This window comes from Mytilus californianus, unplaced genomic scaffold (assembly GCF_021869535.1).
Source record: "Mytilus californianus isolate M0D057914Y unplaced genomic scaffold, xbMytCali1.0.p SCAF_1, whole genome shotgun sequence".
Classification (NCBI taxonomy): Eukaryota; Metazoa; Mollusca; class Bivalvia; order Mytilida; family Mytilidae; genus Mytilus; species Mytilus californianus.
In genome coordinates this window covers 103,222,301-103,245,875 of record NW_026262581.1, presented here as the reverse complement: position 1 = coordinate 103,245,875, position 23,575 = coordinate 103,222,301, and the positions used below count along the sequence as shown (strand labels likewise).

Below are 23,575 nucleotides of genomic sequence, written 5' to 3'. Positions count from 1 at the left end.
CATATATAAACTACCGTCATTGTGATACCGTATGGTTAAGAGCAATAATACAATAGATAAGTGAAAATAAGTTAAAATAAGTTAAAATAAAGAATATTTACTAAAAAAGATTAAACACCAAAAAATAAAAGTAATAAAAAAAGGTCCATACTCCAACGCCTGTGGCGTACAATCAAAAAGAAAAAAAAAATTCCAAGAAATTAATATGAAACCATAACAAACAAAACAAACAAAAAAAAAATCAAAACGTATACTTTTCAAAAAGTAACGTTACAATAACTCTGAGACTATTGCACTAACTAATATTAAAATACATTGTATTAGTCCTACAATAACTTAAATTTCTACTGATGTGGACCACCGTGAGACTTTTAATCAAAATACTAATAATAGAAATATGCCAAACCAAGGATTTGTATAGAAATACAAATCCTTGGCCAAACCAGAGACATATAATATATATTATATGTCTCTGGCCAAACTAACGAGTTTTCAATAAACTCTGAAATTCTGAAAGATTTAAAAAATATTCCGATTCAGATATGCAGGGGATATTTCATAGTGTCCATGCAATATAGCCACTGGCACGATATTCACTCCAAACCCAAAGGGCTATGATATATCTGTGATAGGAGTAAGGAAATAGTGCTGGAATTAAAAAAAAAAAAGAAAGAAATTAACAAACACAAATTTAAGACAGTTTGAAATTGAAATAAAAATCTCAAAATGTGATAAGCTGGTTCTCGGCTGACTACTACACTTTGTTTGATTGTAGCGTAATACAACATGTACAAGCGGATTTCAATTTAAAAATGTGAAATTCATTATTCCATATCCGGAAATACATTCCGGTACTGATTTTAATATTGATATTTTTTCCTTGGTTAGCGAGATGTTTAAGATATAGAAATCTTTGAGGCGTTGATCACCTCAATGTAAGTTGTATTTTGACATTGAAGAATTTATTTTTCGGAAATCTGACAAGGTGCAGAAAAGCTCGAAAACCATGGAAAACTACGAGAAGATGAGAGTTGTTGGTCGAGGTGCTTACGGGTAAATACTATGAGACAGGTGTTACCTGTGAAAGGGGACGAAGTCAGCAAACCTTTAGAATATTCTACCTTCTTTTACTTTAGGGTCCCTATACTTAAGAGTTAGGGTTCATTCATGGTTAGGTTAGGTTAGGGGAAGTTCTAGATTAGGGTTAGAGGTAGTGTAAGGTTTATGTATGGGTTAGGGTAAGGTTTGGGGTAAGGTTTAGGATTATGGATAGTTTAGTATAGCTCTATATGGGTTGGGACCCCTAAAGTAAAAGAAGGCCATATACCGTTAACAGCAGATTTTTATAGGTACAAATACGTAAACATTGTAAAATTCCCAGCATAATTTCTTGTGAAAAAGTAATTGAATTACGCAACGTATCAGATGTTGGTCCTATATGTAGGAATTTTATATATGCAGGCCATAATCTTGCCTGCAAAATCACGATTTAAGTCGACAAAGAAATTTGAAAATCGCTTAAACTTTCCAGCTGACTGACTTCTTAGCGATCTTGTGATTTATAAGTCACACAGGTAAACAAAAATGGCAACTGACAAGGAAAATCGAGATTTTCGAAAGGACCAAAGACTAATACTGTCGATGATTAAATAAATTTTTAACAATGGCGACTTTGAACAACCTCAGATTTAACATTCAAAACTATCATAATGGGAAACCGGGTGACTGTTTGAGTTGTCATTTACTATGATTTTCGTCATGAGGATGTTGCGTAATCATTCAGCTGATTTGTTTTCAGTATTTTTATATAATAGGAGTCGACCAGTTGTACTATTCGGTAGGTTAAGGGATGGGAATTAACGGTTGATGTGTTGCTATTCATTGATAAGAATTGAAATGTGTAAGAAAAAAAAAAACAGCTGATGGATAATTTGATTGCAAACATAGGATGTGTGGTCAGCTTGTAATCAGCAATGTGTTTTTTTCACGACCAACTCAACAATAAGATAGATATCTTTTGTAACAGCAGAATAAAAATTGGCCCTTGATCGGTTAATTTATATGTGATTGACAGATATCTTCATTGAAAGGTCTAAAACCATTCACAGGAATCTCAAATTACAACTGACATGATGTTCTGGACATTAAATAAAGTTTTAATGAAATTATGACAAGAAGTGGTGATATAAATCAAATTGCCAAGTCATCAGATAGACTGGGAGTCATATTTTCTAAATTTTTAAAAATAGATTTAGGCAGATGCACATGGAATTAATGCATGATATACATGTACTAGCAACACATTTAATTGAAATTAAATTCAAGTTGACATTACAAATGATATGACTTTAAAATAAATAACAACTTTATTTCTTATCTTTTTTATTCAGAATTTTCAATATATACAATATCATTTAAAAACACTGCAAGTATATTTTTAATGCATATATAATTAAAACAATTTCCTTAATGATAGCATGAAAACAGTACGCAACCAAAACAGTAATGGAATTTCACTTCTAGAAGAAGTTAACCACTTCTGACCTCCGTTCTCTCTCATGGAAGGAGAAGTCACTACTCCCTCTCCAAAATCCTAGATTAGGCCCTGTATATGACGTCATTTTCAATGTAAACAAAGAAACATTATTATCAGGTAGCATTTTATTCTGGTTTTAAGGTATAGTTTTATTAAAAACATGATAATTTATACCTAAAATTAACGAATATACAAAGTCGGCTTATTACTGAACTTTGTACAGATACAAAATTCTGCCTGATTGATCTGAGGTGAGTTTCCCCTGAGAACTCATTTTGTTTGCTATAAAATAGTATGTTGAATAAGAGCTTAGACTCATGACTCATTTCATTATGTATACAAACTGAAATATTCAAAATAATTACCCTCATTATTCTTTTTGATAATCATTTATACAAATTTTGGGAAATCCTCTAACTTACAACATGACAGCATCTGTCAACAGAACAGGAACAGTGTAATGCGCAAGCTCAACTGGTTAAAAAAGTTAGAAAAAAAAGTTGGTGATTTTGAGTTCATTAGTAAATTGATTTTTGTCTCGCTTGACGGAGTAAAAAGGTGAGACATAGGTATGCTGTTTCCGGCGTCGGCGGCAGCGAAGGTGGCAGCGTCAACAATGTATTAGTTTGTGATTAGGTCTAGTTTATGGTGAACCACTAGTGGTAAGTCAAAGATATTTGGTACGCAGTTGTATTAGTATTGGTACATCTCATTACCATGGAGATTATTTGGCCCTGCCCCCTCAGTTATGGTCTATTGACTTTGAAATTTATGCTTATTTTTCATGTATTAGATTGTGATTAGGTGAGTTTATGGGGAACCACTAGTGGTAAGTTAATGATAATTGGTATGCAGTTGTATAAGCATTGGCATATCTCATTTCCAAGGAGATTGTTTAGCCATTTACCTTCAGTCATGGTTTATTGACTTTGAATATATGCAAAACTTACATGTTAAAGTGTTGCTATTTTAATTTCAACATTTGCATTATCAAAATTACAAAAAAGCGAGACATATCTCTGTGATAACAGTTTATTATATTGATATTTCATTTTATTGGTTTTCTTACTGTTATTAGGGAATTTGTCCCCATAATATGAATAATATTAGGCAGGTGATATGTGGAAAAGGACAAAGTCTGTATAAGTATCTATTTAATATTAAGGTTCATCATAACAAATGGAAAAATATTGCTGAGTATTTACCTCAAAAACTACTTGAGTACAGACTAACCTGTGCAGTTGGAAAAGTTTCAAGGCCTGACATCCACTAGATATATAAAATTTATGTGTATTTTGTGTTTCAAAAAGATAAAATCTTTTTTTGATTTTGATTGGGATTTTTTTTCAAGGTTTATTACAAGGTAGAGGAGGGAAGTCATAATGATCCCTGCTTTTCCAAAGCATAATTCAACTTTGATAACGAAAAAAAGGGATATTTCATTCATATTTTTGCAAAGTGTCCTTAAAGTTTAATTTATAGACTTTTAAGTAAGTCCCTAAAATGAAGGCTAATTGTGATAAAAATATTTGTTGAATTTAAAAAGTTGTAGATAATTTTCTTGTCAATAAAACATAGAAAAATTCTACCCTTGATTTTTATGCCCCATTATGTTTTTCGGTCAGTGCGTCCGTTCGTCCTTTAGTTCGTTCGTCCGTCTGTCCCGCTTTAGGTTAAAGTTTTTCAGATTAAAGTTTTTGGTCAAGGTAATTTTTGATGAAGTTGAAGTCAAATCAACTTGAAACTTAGTACACATGCCCTATGATATGATCTTTCTAACTTTAATGCCAAATTAGAGTTTTGACACCAATTTCACGGTCCACTGAACATAGAAAATGATAGTGCGAGTGGGGCATCTGTGTACTATGGACACATTCTTGTTTCCTGCAATTTCGATGTAACATTCTTAGAGCAGTCAAAAGTTGATTGCAAAAGAAAAAAGTGGGCGTCCATGTGGTCATTTTTTGGGCTACATATAAACAACCTGTTTTTTTTCAATGCTGGGGATCCCATTTCTTTTTTTTGTCACTACATGTAAATTATGTACTGGCACTGTATTTTAATTGCAACATCATCATGCAGCTATTCCTACTGTACATCAAAACTCTATACCAATTCCTGTCATATTCAAGTTTATTGATGATAGAAAAGTAAACAGTCCTCATTTGCATCGCATTATATGCCCTGAAATAGATTTCTTGTGCTATAATATAAACATGTGCGGCTTTTGTGCCATTTTCTCTGCAAAGCCATCAATTATGTTGCTGAAAATTTTCATTTTTTTCTGCTAAAGTTAAACTTTCAAGAACTTTCTTTGCACCAATTGATTTGTCATTCATTTGAAAAAAATACTTTTGAATGAATTATAATAAATTAGAAAATCCTGATAATGTAAAAATAATTACTGATTTTTATGATGTTCCCTACATTGTATATATTCTTTTTATTTTTGGTGTATCATATATATACGCGCATGCTGTTAATTTCATTAGCTCGTATTTCAAAATCTAAAACAGTTACCCTCAATTTTTAAAAATTTTCTTGTGTAATTTAACCAGCAGAATTCATATATGAAATTAAAATAAAATTTCTGTATAGTAGTTTATTGTACAGACATTTGCAGTCTTGAAAACAGTATGTACACTGTAGTACTTTTTTTGACCAAATGGCTGTTTTCTTCATACAATTCACTTCTTACTGTATGATCATAATTTATCCCTCTTGTCATATAAATACAGAACTGTTCACCTGTGCAGAAGACTAGCAGATAAAAAGTTAGTAATTATAAAGCAGATTCCTGTAGAACAAATGACCAAAGAAGAGAGACAGGCAGCATTGAATGAAAGCAAAGTTCTTTCCATGTTGTCACATCCAAATATTATAAAATATTATGAAAACTTCCTAGAAGACAAAGCCTTAATGATAGTAATGGAGTATGCTCAAGGTAATTACAGTGAAAATTTGTAAGTATCCACCTTCCAAATAAGTATATTGCATTGACATTGTCAATTAATGTTAAATGACCTTTGACTAAGTCTAACTATGTGTACAATGGTGAAGGGAAGTTCAGTTATATGGAGCGAAAAAGAACAAAATTAAATGAAAAATATTTGTGTTAATTTTTTTTATTTTATAACGAAGACAATGATTAATTTAAAGTAACAAAGAGTAGATTTGTGTAGAAAAGATGAACCACAATGTCTGATTTCTGTAAAAAAAATCAATAGTCTTTGCTTTATCAAAAAAGTAAAAACATTCATAATCACATTTATTTTTTTTTAGAAAAATTGCATGCAGTGTAATAAAAAAGCTATCACTCAAATGTGTTTTTTAAAACAGGTGGGACACTGATGGATGTTTTACAACAAAGAAATGGTATTCTCTTAGAAGAAGAGGTAACTCTCCATGCAATATTATATTGTCATATTAATATTAGAAATATTGATGAATAAAATGTCACTCGAGTGTAACTTAGATATAGATTAATGCAAATTTTATAATGAAATGTTGAAATTCATTCTCACTCCTTTAATGTTAATGTAAATTTTTAACTTGTAAAGGAAATTGAATAAATTTAATTGAATAAGAAGTTCAATATTGCAAATCTAAAGACAACTCCCCCACTACTTTTTCAATACTTGGAAATAACAATATATCAATAAAAATTTATTTGTAAGCCTCAAATCTATGTCCAGCCTCAAATCTATGTCCTTTCCACAAATGTATCAATTATGTATGTCCTTTTTAATATTGCGTAATAGACGTTCCAAATTTATGTCCTATATTGTCTCAAATCTATGTCTTTTATTGTCTCAAATCTATGTCCTTTATTAACTCAAATCTATGGCCATTTTTGTCTCAAATCTATGTCCTTTATCGATCGAAATGTGGTGACGTAAGACATAGCAAGACGTCATCAAGTATATGACATCACTGCATAAAAGGAATGATGGCGGAGCAGGACACAATTCCAAATGAGGGATACATGATGTCTAGTAAGCGGAAAAAGGGTATTTCAAAGGATCCAAATCCAGAAGCATTTTGGGCGGATATGCCTCACATTATACAGATTGCTAAAGCCAAAGAAGAACATCAAAACTGGGGAGCAAAGAAAATTGTTGACGAATTGAAGGTGCTGTTTTCAGACGGAATGGTAAAAAAGTTTTTGTTGCTTTACTTTTATGACCAAGAATCTAAATGTTTCTGACAATTATCAGGACATCTTTACTCCGACTATTGGGGAATATTTACAATTCAGGACAAATCCAGCCATGAACAAAGGGACAGCAGTGTTTACATCTGGTTTCTGGAGAGAAGGAATATGCCAAAACATAAAGAATGATTCTTCTCGGGGAAAGATTTTCTTTATTAAAGACATAATTACAAATTTTACATTTGAACTAAATAGATATCAGCTAAGACCAAAAAGTTAATATATGCCCCATTGTGATTTACAAATTCTTCAATTAAAAAAATAAAACACATTTTATTTTTAGCGATTTAGAATCATTTTTTGTTATTTAAGGAATGACTGTAATATTTTTTCTGTCTATGAAGAAATAACATAAAAAATGTGGTGCACACTGAATAACCTGGGTACACAATGGATTTAAAAAAATACATAGATTCGAAACTGGAATAGTTTCACCAGAAAAAAATTTTTTTTAATAAGATAGTGGCACAAAATGTCGATGTTAAACACAATAAATTATACCCTAAACATTTTTATGTGGTACATTTACATTGAAACATTGAACAAAACGTTTGTAAATAGGTGTATGTGTTTATAGCTTACGATACAGAATAGGTTTAATTCATTGTTGAAGGCCTTACATGTATCTTTAGTTGCTTGATACAATGTATACAGATGTCATTTTGTCTCAGGTTGTTTATTAACTTATATTTCGTATTTGTTATCAAGACGTAATGAGTAAAGGGAAGTAACGATAATTACTGCAGAACCATTAAACACGGGATCAAGAAAAGCAAACAATTTGAAAATGTTGTAGTTTTACAATAAAATGTAAATCATGCAATAATTACACACGCATGTAAAATTTTTAAGCACACACATGGAGAACACATCCCAACTTAACATTGAATCATGGGAAATGACTTAATAAAACAAAAATCCTATAAGGCCGTACTTATTAGACGGGCATAAATTTTAGCATGGCGAAACAAACTGGAAAAAGATTTAAGAAAAAGACACAGATTTGAGGCTGTATCTTTTTTAAACAGACATAGATTTGCGAATGACGTCACGATTGAAAACAAATTTGAAAATAGGACACAGATTTGAGGCCATATCTTTTTTAACGGAAATAGATTAGTGATTGACGTCATGATGGGGCACAGATTTGAGAAATGTACACAGATTTGAGGCCCTACACAGATCTGAGGCTTACATATTTAATATTTGCATAATACTTAGAAACATGCAAACTGTGATATGTATGCTATTTGGATTGTATAGAAACATTTATGTTTTTTTTTAGGAAATTTTAAAATACTTTGCACAGATGTTGCTTTCATTACAACATGTACACTCCAAACAGATCTTGCACAGAGACTTGAAAACACAGAATATACTACTTGACAAACGAAAAGAAGTGGTAAAAATTGGAGATTTTGGCATTTCAAAAGTTTTAAGCAGTAAAAGTAAAGCTTACACTGTGAGTATACATTTGTAGTTCTTAATGGTAGACATGATAGAACTAAGCATTTTCATTATTGCAATCAATTTATCGAAATTACACACAGGTGAGACAAATCTCTGTCAACAGTTTATGACAATAATTTACAAAACTATTTTCCTTATGATAATTAATTAATCCAAATTCGGTTCAAAGAAATGTAAACTGGCCATCCATATATATCCAAACAAATCATATATAATATAAAATCCTTTTCACTTCAATTTGAATTCAACATGATAGTTTCGAGAAGCAGTAGTCTTCAGAGTTCATTTCTTCATGATCTGTAAACTGTCTGTTGATATAAAGATATATTTTTTCAATAATCAATGCACGAAATAAAGCTTCATGTTTCTTTAAAAAGATAGATGTTGCAAAAAAATTATATGGATAAATAAAATAAAACACCAAATATATGTGTTATTGAATGAGACTTTTTGTTTGGGTCATATATTTTCATTTCGTTGGTTACCTTTTATTTACTACTTGAATAGCAACTGATTGATAGAGAATGTGGAAGAAAAAATCAGTTATTGTAAGAATATCTATCATTTTCGAACTTTTTTCTTTTCATTTACCGGTATATTGTAACAACACTACATTTTCTTTATCTTCAAAATCAAACAAATTCTGATTACTAGCTAAGTGTTATTTCAACAGTAATAGCTTCATGTTAAATCAATATTAGCTTTGAAGTAAACATCACACTGAATTGACCAGATATATTTACATCACCATAGCTATTCGTTTTAACTGGTTCCAGAAAAAAAGAGTACTATGATTAAGCAAGAAAAACGACAGCACAAACTTGTAACAGCATAATACTCCTAAGCTTATTACACCCCATACCAATAGAATGATATGTTTGAATATATATTGTTTTGATATACCAGATACATTTTGAAATTTAGTATTTGTTTATTTTAGGTTGTTGGAACACCATGCTACATTTCACCAGAACTCTGTGAAGGGAAACCGTATCCTTTTACAAAATTTATTGGGGATTATTCTGAAATAGATGGATTTATTTAATAGATCTCTCTTTAAATCTACATGACATTATGATGATGATTTAACTGGGATTGGTCAAATGATGTTTTAAAGTAATTGACAATTTTGAGTACATCTTTTAATTTATTGGAACTTTTTTAGAAAATTAACTAAAGATGTAGTTCCATAAAACAATCTACTTTGTGATTCAAATGATTTAAAGATTAATTGTTGTAAAGTTGTGAAATTTATTTTTCAAAATGTAGACAAAATCTGGTTATCTTGTACAAAGGAAGTTTTTTCTCACAGAATCTCATGGCAGAACTTTTATAACAATCACAATACCTGTAAATGATAGTGCCTTTTAACTTTTTATGTTTTGTTATTGAGTAAAAGTCAAATAAGGGGGATGGGTGATGTGCTCATGCAAACAAATCTACTTAGTTTTTGAGATTTCGACAAGGCCTTTTATCTATAAATTTTGGGTGTCCAAATAGTTAGGAAGACGAATGATAAATAATGCATGTAAAGAAACTACCAAAAGGATGAATTTTTTGCCACAACACTTTACTTTCATCTTGGCTTTGCACTTCTGATGTCAATGGAATTTTGTGGTTAGATAATTGTAAATGAAATATATGTACATTGATTAAACATTACAAATTGAATCTTTTTTTCTGAACAAACATATTACGAGAGCTGATCTATTTTAAAAACATCATTATAATTATGTTACAACCTTAACATGTAAATTTAGTTATAACCAAAAGAGTGATATATGGGCTCTAGGATGTGTATTATATGAGCTGGCAAGTCTTAAGAGGGCATTTGAAGCTGCTGTATGTAATATAACATAATTTTCATCTTATCAAAGTGAATATAGCAAAGCATAATGAAAGTTTATATTTTTAAATAAGCAATGTCGTACAGTAAGTAGGCTTGCTGCAAAATAAAAAAACCATTCACAATGAAATACAGTTTTTCCAAAATGTATATACATTTTCACAAATTTAGAAAGATAAAGTCAATGACAAGTCATCTGTTTTGATATGTGTACTCTATTGTTAATATACTAAACATATATTTATTTGATAAATAAATATACATTTTGTTTTAGAATTTGCCAGCCTTGGTAATGAAGATCATGAGAGGTACATTTGCACCAATATCTGTCAATTACAGCGATGAACTAAAAAGTCTGATATTAAGCATGCTCCACTTAGATCCAAATAAAAGACCAACAATAAATCAGATAATGGCTCAGCCCATAGTTATAAATGCATTAATGTATCTGCACACAGACATGGGGAAAATAAACTGTACAAGGTTGGTTTTTCTACTCTGTTTTATTTATTAACTTAGTCGTCTCAATTAAGAATAATATTCTTCATGTGAATAAAGGTTCCAATCATGTATAATGACATATTGAATTTTGTACAAAAACTTTATGTCATGACAAGAATCACAAGATGTTAATCTTATATTAAAATCTTTTGATATTTATGGTCACCAACTTCTCTTGATTAAAAAAGCTAAAGTAAAATAATATTTATAATGTCTTTTTTGTTTTAGAATTCATCGACCAATGCCATCATCCTCTCCATTCAATAGAATGTCTATAAGGGGAAGTCATACCTCTAGGGGTAAGTTTACATTGATTATTGTTGGTCATGGAGAGATTATTTCTGTATCACCTGTTCTTTAAGCTATAAAAACACAGATACAGTGAGCATCTGTTGGCACCCATAATATTTGCAAACATTAAGACAAATCTGAGAAATTATCATTATCTTCTATGAAATACAATTTGTATTTTATTTGTAAAGATATTTACTAGAAATGCATCATTAAAAAATTTTGTGGATTTGCTAGGGTAGTGAACTTTTGTGAAAATATGATTAATTCAGGAGAAGATAATTTGCCATTCTTTCTTTTACATTATCTTGTTTGACATCTAGAAAATATGAATGGTGAAAGACAAACTAAAATAGTCAAATTTAGATGAAAAACTTTAACCTAACTTAAACATAAATTTTATTGTGGTATATCAATTTACAAAAGAATCTACCTGTCTGATGTATATATGATTTCTGAGCTTAACTAGAGACTTAATTTCCCATGATACCTTATTTTTTTTAAGCATTTGGGAGAGAGTAAAAAATCTTTTATTAGTTCAAGGATGGGAAATTTGATATAAAACAGATACCGGGGTACACCATATTTTTTTAATTACCCTGTAGTTAATCTTTTCAACTCTGACATGTCTGATTAAAATTGGTATTCCGTAAAATTAAATTTTAGAATCTATATCCACCAAACCAACGACACTAAGTTCGGCATTCTATTGGGGAAGTGGTATTGGCCGACCTGTAAAGATGGGACTACCTTCTACAGATACACAACTTATACAGGCCTCAACAGGCAGAACACAGAAAGCTGGAGTTACTAAAAATGGCCGACTGATTGTCTGGGAGGTTAGTTTTATGACCTTTTAACTTGAAAAATAATTTGAAAGTGATAACAAGGTATTTTTGATACTCTGACCTGCACAAATTTTGTGCTTTCTTTTTCTACGAAATATGAAGGGAAGTAACTTTATTTTCATAAAATAGAACAATGAATTGTAAAGTATAGAAATGATTATAGGACAATGATTGAACAAACTAATATACCTATCCCTGGTAATTTTTGTATTAATAATACTAAATTGCTTATTTTCTTCCATGATAGTCATCATCAGTAGCAGGAACAGATACACTGATACCTGGAGCTACTGACATACCTGCTCCAACATTTATACCAAGGTACCTGGAGGGTCAATCAGCAGTCAACATACAGCATGTGGCATGTGGGGACTTTCATACTGCTTGTCTTACAGGTAAGGACAATAATAATCATTGGAAATTAATGACAAGAAAATTGCTGAATAAAATGTCATCTTTAAGTTTAAAACATGTCAAATTAATCGCATATTATCACATAGTTGATATTTATATAAAATCATAACAAAAGTGAACTGAAAAGAAACAAACGTACCTAAATGTTTAACATGTTATGAATAATAAACTAGGAACCACAAACATGAGATATAAATACAGAACACTCATACTGTTTGGTTTATTTCTATCTAGACTTTAGAAATTAATTTTGAATACATTTTCATTCAGACAAGATGTTTATTTTCCTTGAAACAGATTCCTCTTTCAATGATTATTTCATTCCTTTTTGTGATTCAGTGGTCTGGGGTATGTTGCTTATCTTGATTGTGGGAGGTTGTTTGTTTTAAAAATGGTTGGGTCAACCAAATGACTTAAGAATTGGTATACACTGATTCTCCATTAAGCACATAGCATATTAGAGTATGAGGAAAGTCTGATTAGCTGAGTGTATGGATATTTTCTTGTGAACTAAAATATATAAAAAATCCAACCCAGCAAGTTGGTATATTTCAAAGATCGGTATATTTGTGTAACATTGCTGTTGTCCTGACATGTAATATTTGCAACTGGATATTAAGCACCAATTCATCAATCAGAATGCACTACATTTGTATTCATTAACTTTATTCCAGATAGAGGAATATTGATGACTTTTGGTAGTGGTGCTAATGGATGTCTGGGTCATGGTAATCATAATGATGTAGCTCAGGTTAGTTTGGTAGTGGTGCTAATGGATGTCTGGGTCATGGTAATCATAATGATGTAGCTCAGGTTAGTTTGGTAGTGGGGCTAATGGATGTCTGGGTCATGGTAATCATAATGATGTAGCTCAGGTTAGTTTGGTAGTGGTGCTAATGGATGTCTGGGTCATGGTAATCATAATGATGTAGCTCAGGTTAGTTTGGTAGTGGTGCTAATGGATGTCTGGGTCATGGTAATCATAATGATGTAGCTCAGGTTAGTTTGGTAGTGGTGCTAATGGATGTCTGGGTCACGGTAATCATAATGATGTAGCAAAAGTTAGTTTGGTAGTGGTGCTAATGAATGTCTGGGTCACAGTAATCATAATGATGTAGCTCAGGTTAGTTTGGTAGTGGTGCTAATGGATGTCTGGGTCATGGTAATCATAATGATGTAGCTCAGGTTAGTTTGGTAGTGGTGCTAATGGATGTCTGGGTCATGGTAATCATAATGATGTAGCTCAGGTTAGTTTGGTAGTGGTGCTAATGGATGTCTGGGTCATGGTAATCATAATGATGTAGCTCAGGTTAGTTTGGTAGTGGTGCTAATGGATGTCTGGGTCATGGTAATCATAATGATGTAGCTCAGGTTAGTTTGGTAGTGGGGCTAATGGATGTCTGGGTCATGGTAATCATAATGATGTAGCTCAGGTTAGTTTGTATTTAAGGTAGAAAATAAAATATATGTTTCAAGTTATACAGCTGTCTGTTGAATATAATATTAAGGACAAAGATCATTATGTATTGAAATAATTTATACACATGTTTCAGCTAAATAGATCAGGTCACAAACTGACAACAGGTACATGGGAAAAAAAGTTATTCTTTTGAAATCAACTTAATGACCAGAAATAGGTTATTTATTTGAGTAGAGTTTGTCATCAAAATAGAGAAATATATATGTGTAAATTTACCAGTGTGTGTAAATTGATATGCATTGTCCCACGATGGATGTTTTTTTAGCAATGGTAAAAGTATTGATGATTTTTTTCAGGCTAAGATTGTAGAAGCATTATTAGGATGCGAAGTAACCCAGATTTCCTGTGGAGCATCACATGTGATTGCAGTGACCAATGAACATGAAGTATTTTCATGGGGTAGGGGAGATAATGGAAGACTAGGACTTGGAACTCAGGACTCGCATGCCTCCCCAATGCCTGTACCAATACCAGAACACTTTCAACCATCTAAAGTCTGCTGTGGTGTAGATTGTTCTATGATTCTAACTCATGATAATAAATTATTATGTTGTGGAAGCAATAGGTAAAATACTCAAGTCTCTTCTTAAGTGTGATATTGTTGAAGATCATATGTTTTGTGTTTTGGGTTGCTGCCTCATTGGGATATACTTTTTATTCATAAAATTCTCAAGTCGTATCATTAGAACTATCTTTCTTACTATCCTTCTATCATTCATTAGATGTAGTAAGTAGACATTTCTTTAGAGGGATTCAATTCTAATTTCATGGTAGGTTAGAAATAAGTATAAAAATAAGGAGATGTGGTATGATTTTGCAATGAGACAACTATCCACCAAAGTTCAAATGAATTGGATATAAGCAATTATAGGCAACGGTAAGGCCTATACTGTCTTTCTGGAGTTTAGGCAATTGGATTTACTCTACTGGCAAAATTGACTGTCACTGTAGAAGTGTCAACAAATGTGCAGGGAAATAGCATGATTTCTCATTTAAACATAAAACCCCTAGTAGTATTACATTATGTTTTCTGTATTTGCATAGTTATTGCTGTATTGGACTGAAGCATATTCACTCATTGTGACAGTGTTCAGAAGGAAGTACCATATAAATTTTATGTATTTATTTCTGCTGGGTTTTTTTTAACAATTCTTAAATATAATTACTTTTAAATTAACATATAATCAGATATTTGTGAAATATTTTGAAGTATGATCATTGTAAAGCTTACGTATGAATATCTTTTTTTATCAGATATAATAAATTAGCCTTGGATGTCATCTCCCCTGATGGGTCAACAATGAAGGTCATAGAGGAAGTTCATTCATTTTCACCTGTAGCATCATATCCACTCATCAATTTACATGTTAAACAAGTTGCCATGGGAACATCACATTCTGCTGCTGTAACAGGTATTTTTATGATTTATTGTATTTAAAATCCTCTTGATGAGAACACAGTGCAGATTTTTCTTTCAACAGAATTATGGTTGTAATTACAGAATAACATGAAAAAAGATAATATTTCTTAATTTTTTATATAATTGTTACTCAATGTTCTGTTCTTTTTTTGTATGTAAGTGTGAAGTGGATGGTATAATCATATATGTAAACAATTTCAGTTTATTTGTATGAATTATTTTCTAGCTGATGGGAAATGTTATATGTTTGGATCCAACCAGTTTGGACAGCTTGGTAACAGTGGTCATGGTAACAGCCGTGTGCCACAACTCTTGAGAACTTTAGACAGTCAGAATGTTACATCAGTTGCATGTGGTGATATTTTCACAGTAGCTGTTGTAGATGGTAAATATTTCATATTGAACACAATAGCTTATCTTTTTGCCGAGAGAGTTATTAGTGTATGATGTACATGACTGTGTAATTTAAAAAGTTATTTGCCTAAAAGTTTAAAGAGAATAAAGATATGCTATCATCAGTAAATGTATCCTTAAATAGTACAGGCAACACATACTCCTATATTTACTCATCTGTAATTCTCAAAGGTAAAGATTGGAACTTTCAACATAAAATCAGTGGTCAGTAAAACAGTTGAGACATCTCAACATGTGCACTCTTGTTATAATTGTCATTCCAGAGCCATGGTACTTAACCATAAAAAATCTGAAAAAATTGTTGGCATTATGGAAACTTCTTTTCCCTTGAATTATATATTTTTTCATTGGCGATCTTGATGACATGTTATTTTCTAGTTTTTCTAAAATAAATGTAGAAAATATATTGAATGATTAAGATCAGCAAAGGCTTTTTTTAAAAGTATTATTATCAAAACTTAATTGTTTAATATTTGGAGTGAAGATATATATCACAAAACATATAACTATTCATTGAAGATGTTCATAAAACGTTTCATGTTGCCAAAATAAAGGGTTCACACAGGACTAATTCACAGGCTTGCAAACTAAATAATGTGTAATTGATAACGATATACCTATTTACAGACAAGGATGTATATTCATGGGGGAAGAGTTCAAGAGGTCGTCTTGGAAGATCAGAAGAAAATACAACAGAACCTGGTAAAATAGTTTTTATTGGAGAAGATCCATTCATAGCTGTTGATCTGTCATGTTCTCATGGCAACACACTTTTATGTACAAAACGTAAGTATGATTATTATGTAGGAAGGTTATAGTCAATATACGATTGCATGTCTTAATCTGCAAAATGATTTTTATAAATACTACACTGTTTTATTTCTGTCTATCTGAACACATTTCTGTTGCACTTTTTTCTCAACAACTACAAATCAGAGCTTCTTCGTAATTGATAAGCTACACTGTGTGACATATATGTTCTTCACATTGATGCAAGTTAGTGTAAGAAATTTTGGTCCCAATTCTTAAGCAACTACAAATCAAAGCTAATTGATATTTGGTACCAAGCTAAAGATTGGTAAGCTATACTGTGTGATACATTTTCAGATGTGCCAGTTATCTTCTTCCTGTTTTCCATGTACTGTTTGTTCTTTTCATTGGTGCACATATATGAATATCAGAAATTTGTGTTGCACTACAAATCATAGCTTAAATAAATTTGGCGTCATGTTTAATATTGGTAGCTAATCAATGATTCCTTATCTACTTTCTATTTTTCTGTTTCAACATTGTTTGGTATATATATTTTCTTTCACTTGAAAGCAAAAGCATAAATAAGTGAGCAGAATCACACTTCATTTTCATCTGCCATTGAAATACAGTACAGATTTACTTGAGAAGTGTATAAGATCCTGTCTTCTTGCACTGTTTATTAAGTTGCTGTATGAAATCCACTCTGATTTACAGCTGCTGATATTGGAATGTATGACAGCATGATTTCATTTCTGGAGGTTTAGTAATTTAAGCGTGCTCATGTTAATGTGCCTGTCCTAAGCCAGGAACCTTCTCTGACAGCAGTTGTCCTAATTAATATTTTATTTTTATGTCCTTTAGGATATGGTGTTGAAAGCAGGATTTTGTTAGTCTCTGTTTAAAGGGGCATTAGCTATGAAATATGAAAAAAATAAAAATAGGATTTTTTTTTTTTTGTTCAATCATTAATGAAAGTGCAAAAGTGAATTAATAATTTGCTTTTAGCAGCCTATTTGGTTCAATTTTGTCAAAATAAGATAAGAAACATCGCTGATGGATTAATTCAAACTCATTGAATTCGTATTCATGTGAATTTCAATTTAATCCCTTTGCTAGAGATGGGTTACGCATAAACTAGAGGTGTTCAGCTATTAAAAGGAAGAGAATGTCAACATTGAAATTGAAACAAGGGTAAACCATTTGGTTGACTGATTCAATCCACAAAAACTCATTCTAATACAATTAAAAATGTTGATAAACATATTTTTTTTAATCTATAATATGAAATCAAACAGACCTAGAAAAATCCAATTGCACGTGTTCGCTATCTATTAATATCTATATTTATGTTTATATCGAGTTATATGACCGTTGGCAGTCTTTCAGAGGTCACATCAATGGATAATTAGATGGCATTTAGACTAAAATACACACGAAATGCTGATACATATTATCAAGTCCATGCATCGTAAATTGTTTATTTCAAAATTTTAATAATTTGAATATACGTTTTAGTATGTTATAAATCAAATATGAGAATATGAGTCAAATCAGTGAACATGAATTTGACAGCTGATGCCCCTTTTATACAAGTTCATAGATCATTACTTTACATCTCATTAATTCACACTGACTGTCAATACAACAGTTTATTATTTAATTTGCTTTTTCTAGTATACAATAGTTCATATATCTGTACCTTTTCTGACTTGGTGTTGTTTAAGGCTTGACATATGGTTTAGACACTATTTGTTGTTGAAGACCATGTGTTAGTCTCTAGATGTCTTGTGATAATTAGTGTCTTTGTAATGCTTTCTCATTTATGTATACTTCACTACTCTATGTATTCATATTAAATTACTGAACTTTTCATTCAAACATTAAAAATACCAAACCGTACAACAATAGATTATTTTGGAAATGAATACCTGGTACTTTTTTTTGTAGTTTTATTGGGGTGCAAGAGTTGATCGAAGCACATTTACTACTTGAAATGAGTGAACTATTAAATTTTTACAGCCCTGTAAAACTACAAAAAGAAGCACTCAGTTCTTATATGAATTACTTTTTTATACTAAAATTCAGGAAATTACAAGATACATTGTTTGGTTTATTATAAAATATTCCTATGCACTGTTTCAACCTTTTCATTAAGAGCATGTGCAGTCATGGATGTTGTGTTTTATTACATATAAAATAGACAAATAAAATCATTATATAACACAAGGTCATTGTTGTATTCAATCAAAATGATGTAAAACCGATGAAACATCTATGTAGTATAATTATAAATTGCAAAATAATTTTATAATACCTTACTCTTCTAGCTCAACAAGTGAATGGTGGACCTGTTGACTGAAAGATTGACCATTTTTGTATTTTAAAATAATTAACCAAGACTTACTGGACATAATATTGATTGTGTCTAATGACATTTCAACAGATAATGAATGGTGATGATACAAAGGCATGATTACATTTTACTGCCAATTAACCAACAGACAATCATATTACATAGAAGCAAGGCTAGAAATTAGTTTTTTTTAATAAACATTTATTTATAACTTCAACCAAATGTACATTACCATAATCAACTTGCATATTGAAAAACTTCAAGATATGACATCAATATTTTGTATATTTTTTATAAATTTTGCCAAGAAAATTTAATAATATATGAAGAGGTGCTTCTAGATTTATTTTTTTTTAAAACTTAGCAAGAGTTTCTTCTCAAAAGTGTTGTTTTGGCTTAATGTTTCTTTAGGTTCTAACTGCATTTATTTACAATGATAGACCTCTACCTTAAACTAGTTGTACAATATTCATTTCTTTGCTGAATCTCAAACTTCTTTCTTGAATTATAAATCTACGACCAGATAATACTTTAGAAATCCAAAACCAGAATGATTATTCTTTTATTTTTTGTATTAATCATAGGTTCTATTATAAATTAAAGATACTTCGATTTTTTCATTTTAAATTTATGCCAAAGTTTTTGATGTATAAATGATTACGCAAAGAGAAGATACAAGGTTTATAAATAGCAAAATTCTGGAAGTAATAATTTTAAGTACAAGCAAAATTACAACTAGTAATTAACAATATTACTTCATAATCTTGAGCACTGAATAGACCAGTCATTTAAAGTTAGTTGAAGGGCATGTCACTAAAATTATGTTGACAAATACATGTACTGGCATATGATATTCATGTAAAAATTGTGCTTATATTTTATGATATATTTCATATTTATCTGGACTAGTACATTTTGTCCTTTTAATCTATAATAAAAAAAACATATTTTAATATTACTATGCATATGCAAAAAATGCTTTGTACTTTCAAAATACCAATTGGCCAACATTTTTTTTTCCAAGTTGCAGTTTGAATTCATCTCTTCAAACTAATTTACTTGTAAAAAGTTGTACCCGAAATTTATTAGTGAAAGGTTGTAAATAAAAGGTTAGATAAAGCCTGGAGCAAATGTGAATACTAATAGAATCTATTATATTATGTCATTTCATTTTAAAGAGGCATTTTTTTAATGAAAATTGCATATCAGTTGTATTTTTGAAAGCTATATCTTTTCAAGTATTATATATATTCCGTCCATCTTTAAATTATCTAAATGTGATACTTTGTTACAGTCTATACATTTGTTAGAGATTTTTTTGTCTAGATTTACATTTATTGTATTATGTTGGAGCATTGTCATGCTTTTATTGTAATGTCATTGTTACATATTTATTTATTTTGTGAAACACAGACACAAATCTCTTTGTTTAGCAATTTATAACAATTTTATATTAATTTAAGAATTTTTGATTTATGAGATATAATAATATTTACTGTCAAGTCTGGTTATTTTGTTTGTTATATAATTATGTGTTTCATTGCCATAGACCTATCTCAAGTTGTTTTTTAAGAATGAGTTACACCAGTTGATTTTGCTGTGATGTATTAAATAACATAAGCATTGTGACATAGGAAATGTATGGGAAAATGCATGAATTTGAAGGTCATCAATTTAAACTTTAGGAACATAAACTTGTAGGCTGGCATCTTAATATAAGATTGCAGCTTTGCCACTTCTTCATCAATGACATTATCATGGACATATTTTTATTGCAATAAATTTTCTGCACCCTTTCATAAATCAGCGATTTGATCAAAATCATAATTTCAAACAAATCAGTATTCAATGCAATTGTCAATCTCAATCCTATTTAGTGTAAACAATATTTTATTGTGAAAATAATAACATAAACATTCTATTTATGAGACTTTCTTTGGATTTTCCACAATTTCTGGACTTTACCATCTCATCATATGATATTTCAGAAGGAGGTTAGCTAGTCTGTCCTCTGCCTTGTGAAAATTTATAGGCAATGTTGATCTTTTTTTTCATGTTTGTTTTATTTCTGGTGTTTCGTTTATACTTATCATTTTTTTCTCTTCACAATTGTTATTTTGTAACAAGAGTATTTATACATGTTGTCTGCTTTCAGTATTAGTTTCATATATGTTACAATTCATTTGCTGTTGTCACATTCAGGTGTCTTTTTGATGTACAATGCAAATATTTTTATTGAAATTTTTATGAATAAAAAATAAAATGAATAATTTTTTCTTGTACAATTCATTGTTTTCATTAACAAGAGTGCACATGATGAAATGTTTCAGCGCCTTTAATGATTATGACTGAAATTTATAAGGAAAGTTTTTGAGATCAAGTTTTTACTACAGGTTTTACATACCACAATGATCCATGAAAATGAGGTGAAGGTCAGATGAACCTTGCCAGAGATACAAGTACAACTTCAAAATCATTTCAAACACCAAGAATAGTTGACCTATCTTTGATCTATGAAACAGACCTTTTCAAAAAAATCTAATGTTGACCAATAAATATGAAAAAAGAGGTCAAGGTCAGGTGAACCCTGCTGGACAGACATGTACACCTAACAATCATTCCATACACCAAATATAGTTGACTTATTCTGTACAGTATCTGAGGGACGGGGGAAAATAACATTGACCAATGAACCATGAAAATGCTGTCAAGCTTGATCAACCCTGCTGGAGGGACATGTACACCTTATAATCATTCCATACACCAAATATAATTGACATTGCTTATAGTATCTGAAAAACAGACCTAAGTTAAGGTCAAGTGAACACTGTCTGACAAACATGTATACCTTGCTATGATTTTATATCCCAATATTGTTGTACTATTACTGATAACTGAAAAACACTGGACAATGCCAGACAGAAACTTCAAAACATAAATCCTATGTATAATAGATATGAAGTATCCAGATTTTTACATTCTGGATTATGAAGCTTTATACAAAGAGCTGAGACAGATAAGCATCCATGACCATGTCTTCCATTCTGCCACATTTGTCACAAGCAAGACAAAAATTATTACAGACTTTAAGGAAAAGGGATTTATGATTTGGATAGTAACACAATTATTTTAACTATGATATACAAATGTATGCTTAAAAAAAAGCAATATTTCCTTTTATCAAAGTATAAGTCACTAACCTAAGGATTATTGAAAAAATAAAGTACATAAATGGAATAATACCATTTGCAACAAAAAAAACTCAAACTTCTCCATATTTTGTTTACAGCAGCTACTAAAGTACACTTAATATGAATTCCTATTTAAACTGAGAAAAATTAAAATATCACTGCCCTAAGCTTGTATAATAGCTGTGGTATCAAAAGTTAGTCTGAATAAAGGAAGATGTAAGGTAAAGGATCAATGATATGTTGAATTAACACTTAATCAGAATGAAAGGAGGTTAAAGGTATGGGAACAGTTAATCCGAATAAAAGATGTAAGGTAATAAAGGATCAATGAACTATTGAATTAACAGTTAGTGTAAATGAAAGTTAATATCAATGAACAGGTAGTGGGAACCCCACCATTCTTTATGTGGCTGTCCCAAGTCAGGAGCCTGTTCAGTGGTTGTTGTTGGTTTTGTTATGAATTAGGCCGTTAGTTTTCTCAATTGAATTGTTGATATTTTTTATGTCAGGGCATTTTAAAGCAGACTATACGGTATGGGTTTTTATCGTTGTTGAAGGCCATACGGTTGTCTTTAATTGCTTACATCCACTTCATTTTAACTTTGGTGGATAGCTGTCTCATTGGCAATCATACCACATCTCCTTATTTTTAGTTTATATAAATGAGATGTAAGGTAAAGATCTATTTGCTGTTGTATTAACAGTTAGTATATTGAATGAGATCTATGAGCTGATGTATTAACTGTCTGTGTGAATAATATTAGTTACACAGTGTGCTAGTGACCTAATACAATATATATATGAGAGCGAAGCTTGTACCCCATATGGAATTTACTGACCCCTTATATATCGTATTAGGTCACTAGCACACTGTAACGAACTTATCTTAACGTGGCATTTAGACTAGTGGACAATCAAAGTGATCAAGTCTTCAATATTAAGAAACTACTTCCATTGGTCTATACAAAAACAAATGCCAACAATAACAACTTGCTTTTAATGTGTTTTCTGCATTTATTTTAATTGTCATCACCAATTTCTTCGTCTGTTGTCCGGGGAAATGTTTCAGATTTTTCCACAACATTGTGTTGCTTTTATAAAGGGACATAACACCACTACTAACCGTGTATTAAAATAAACCACGCCTACTAACCCCATATTAGATATACACAGTCTCCACACAGTCGCTTTTAACCAATGATATTCCTAGAAATGTATAGGAGGTAAGATAAAATGTGATATAAGGTAAATGTATCATCAGTGGATTCAAGTTGTAAGGTTAAGATCAATGAGACATGACAAATCTAAAGGTCACTGTACTGTCTTCAATGTTGGGCAAGTACCAAAACCATATGTACCAAACATATTAGAATATGAGTATAAAACATTAATTCAAGACATTTGAAATAGTTTATTTATTCCTGCATGCATAACATTACAGCTCACAACATTACACATGATCGTAGCAAAAACTGAACACATAATTGCACCAATATAATATAGGGATATCCTCCCAAAAGTAGAAAATGTAAATATTAAGTACATACTAAAAAAATGTAAACAATCTAATAAAAAATGTTCTAAACAATTGTAAGTAGATGATGTATGAAATGAGACAATAAATGAATAACAAATAATTAATGCATGAACATGGTAAATATGTATTATATACAAATTTCAAATTATGAATGTGAGAAACGAGTAAAATGTTAAAGAATTTCTGATATTAAATAACAGAATACAATTTTCATTCACATAACATTGCTTAAATCATTACATATAAAAAAAAAACCAACTTGGTTTAAAGCCAAAATTATTACTTTTATAAGTTCTAGATGCAATTAT

The 23,575-nt window shown here is 30.6% G+C and overlaps 1 protein-coding gene across 1 annotated transcript; it reads left to right on the top strand.

Moving 5' to 3' along the window:
* Positions 1-948: 948 nt before the first annotated feature.
* Positions 949-20,813, top strand: LOC127728415 (serine/threonine-protein kinase Nek8-like). The gene is made up of 16 exons (XM_052235785.1): positions 949-1,053; positions 5,275-5,480; positions 5,876-5,931; positions 8,035-8,211; positions 9,160-9,209; positions 9,980-10,061; positions 10,340-10,548; positions 10,795-10,865; positions 11,524-11,696; positions 11,953-12,100; positions 12,794-12,870; positions 13,896-14,164; positions 14,854-15,011; positions 15,246-15,404; positions 16,061-16,219; positions 18,514-20,813. Exons 1-16 carry the CDS (start codon positions 1,007-1,009, stop codon positions 18,543-18,545), a joined length of 2,073 nt encoding a protein of 690 aa, XP_052091745.1. The 5' UTR covers positions 949-1,006; the 3' UTR covers positions 18,546-20,813.
* Positions 20,814-23,575: the final 2,762 nt, after the last annotated feature.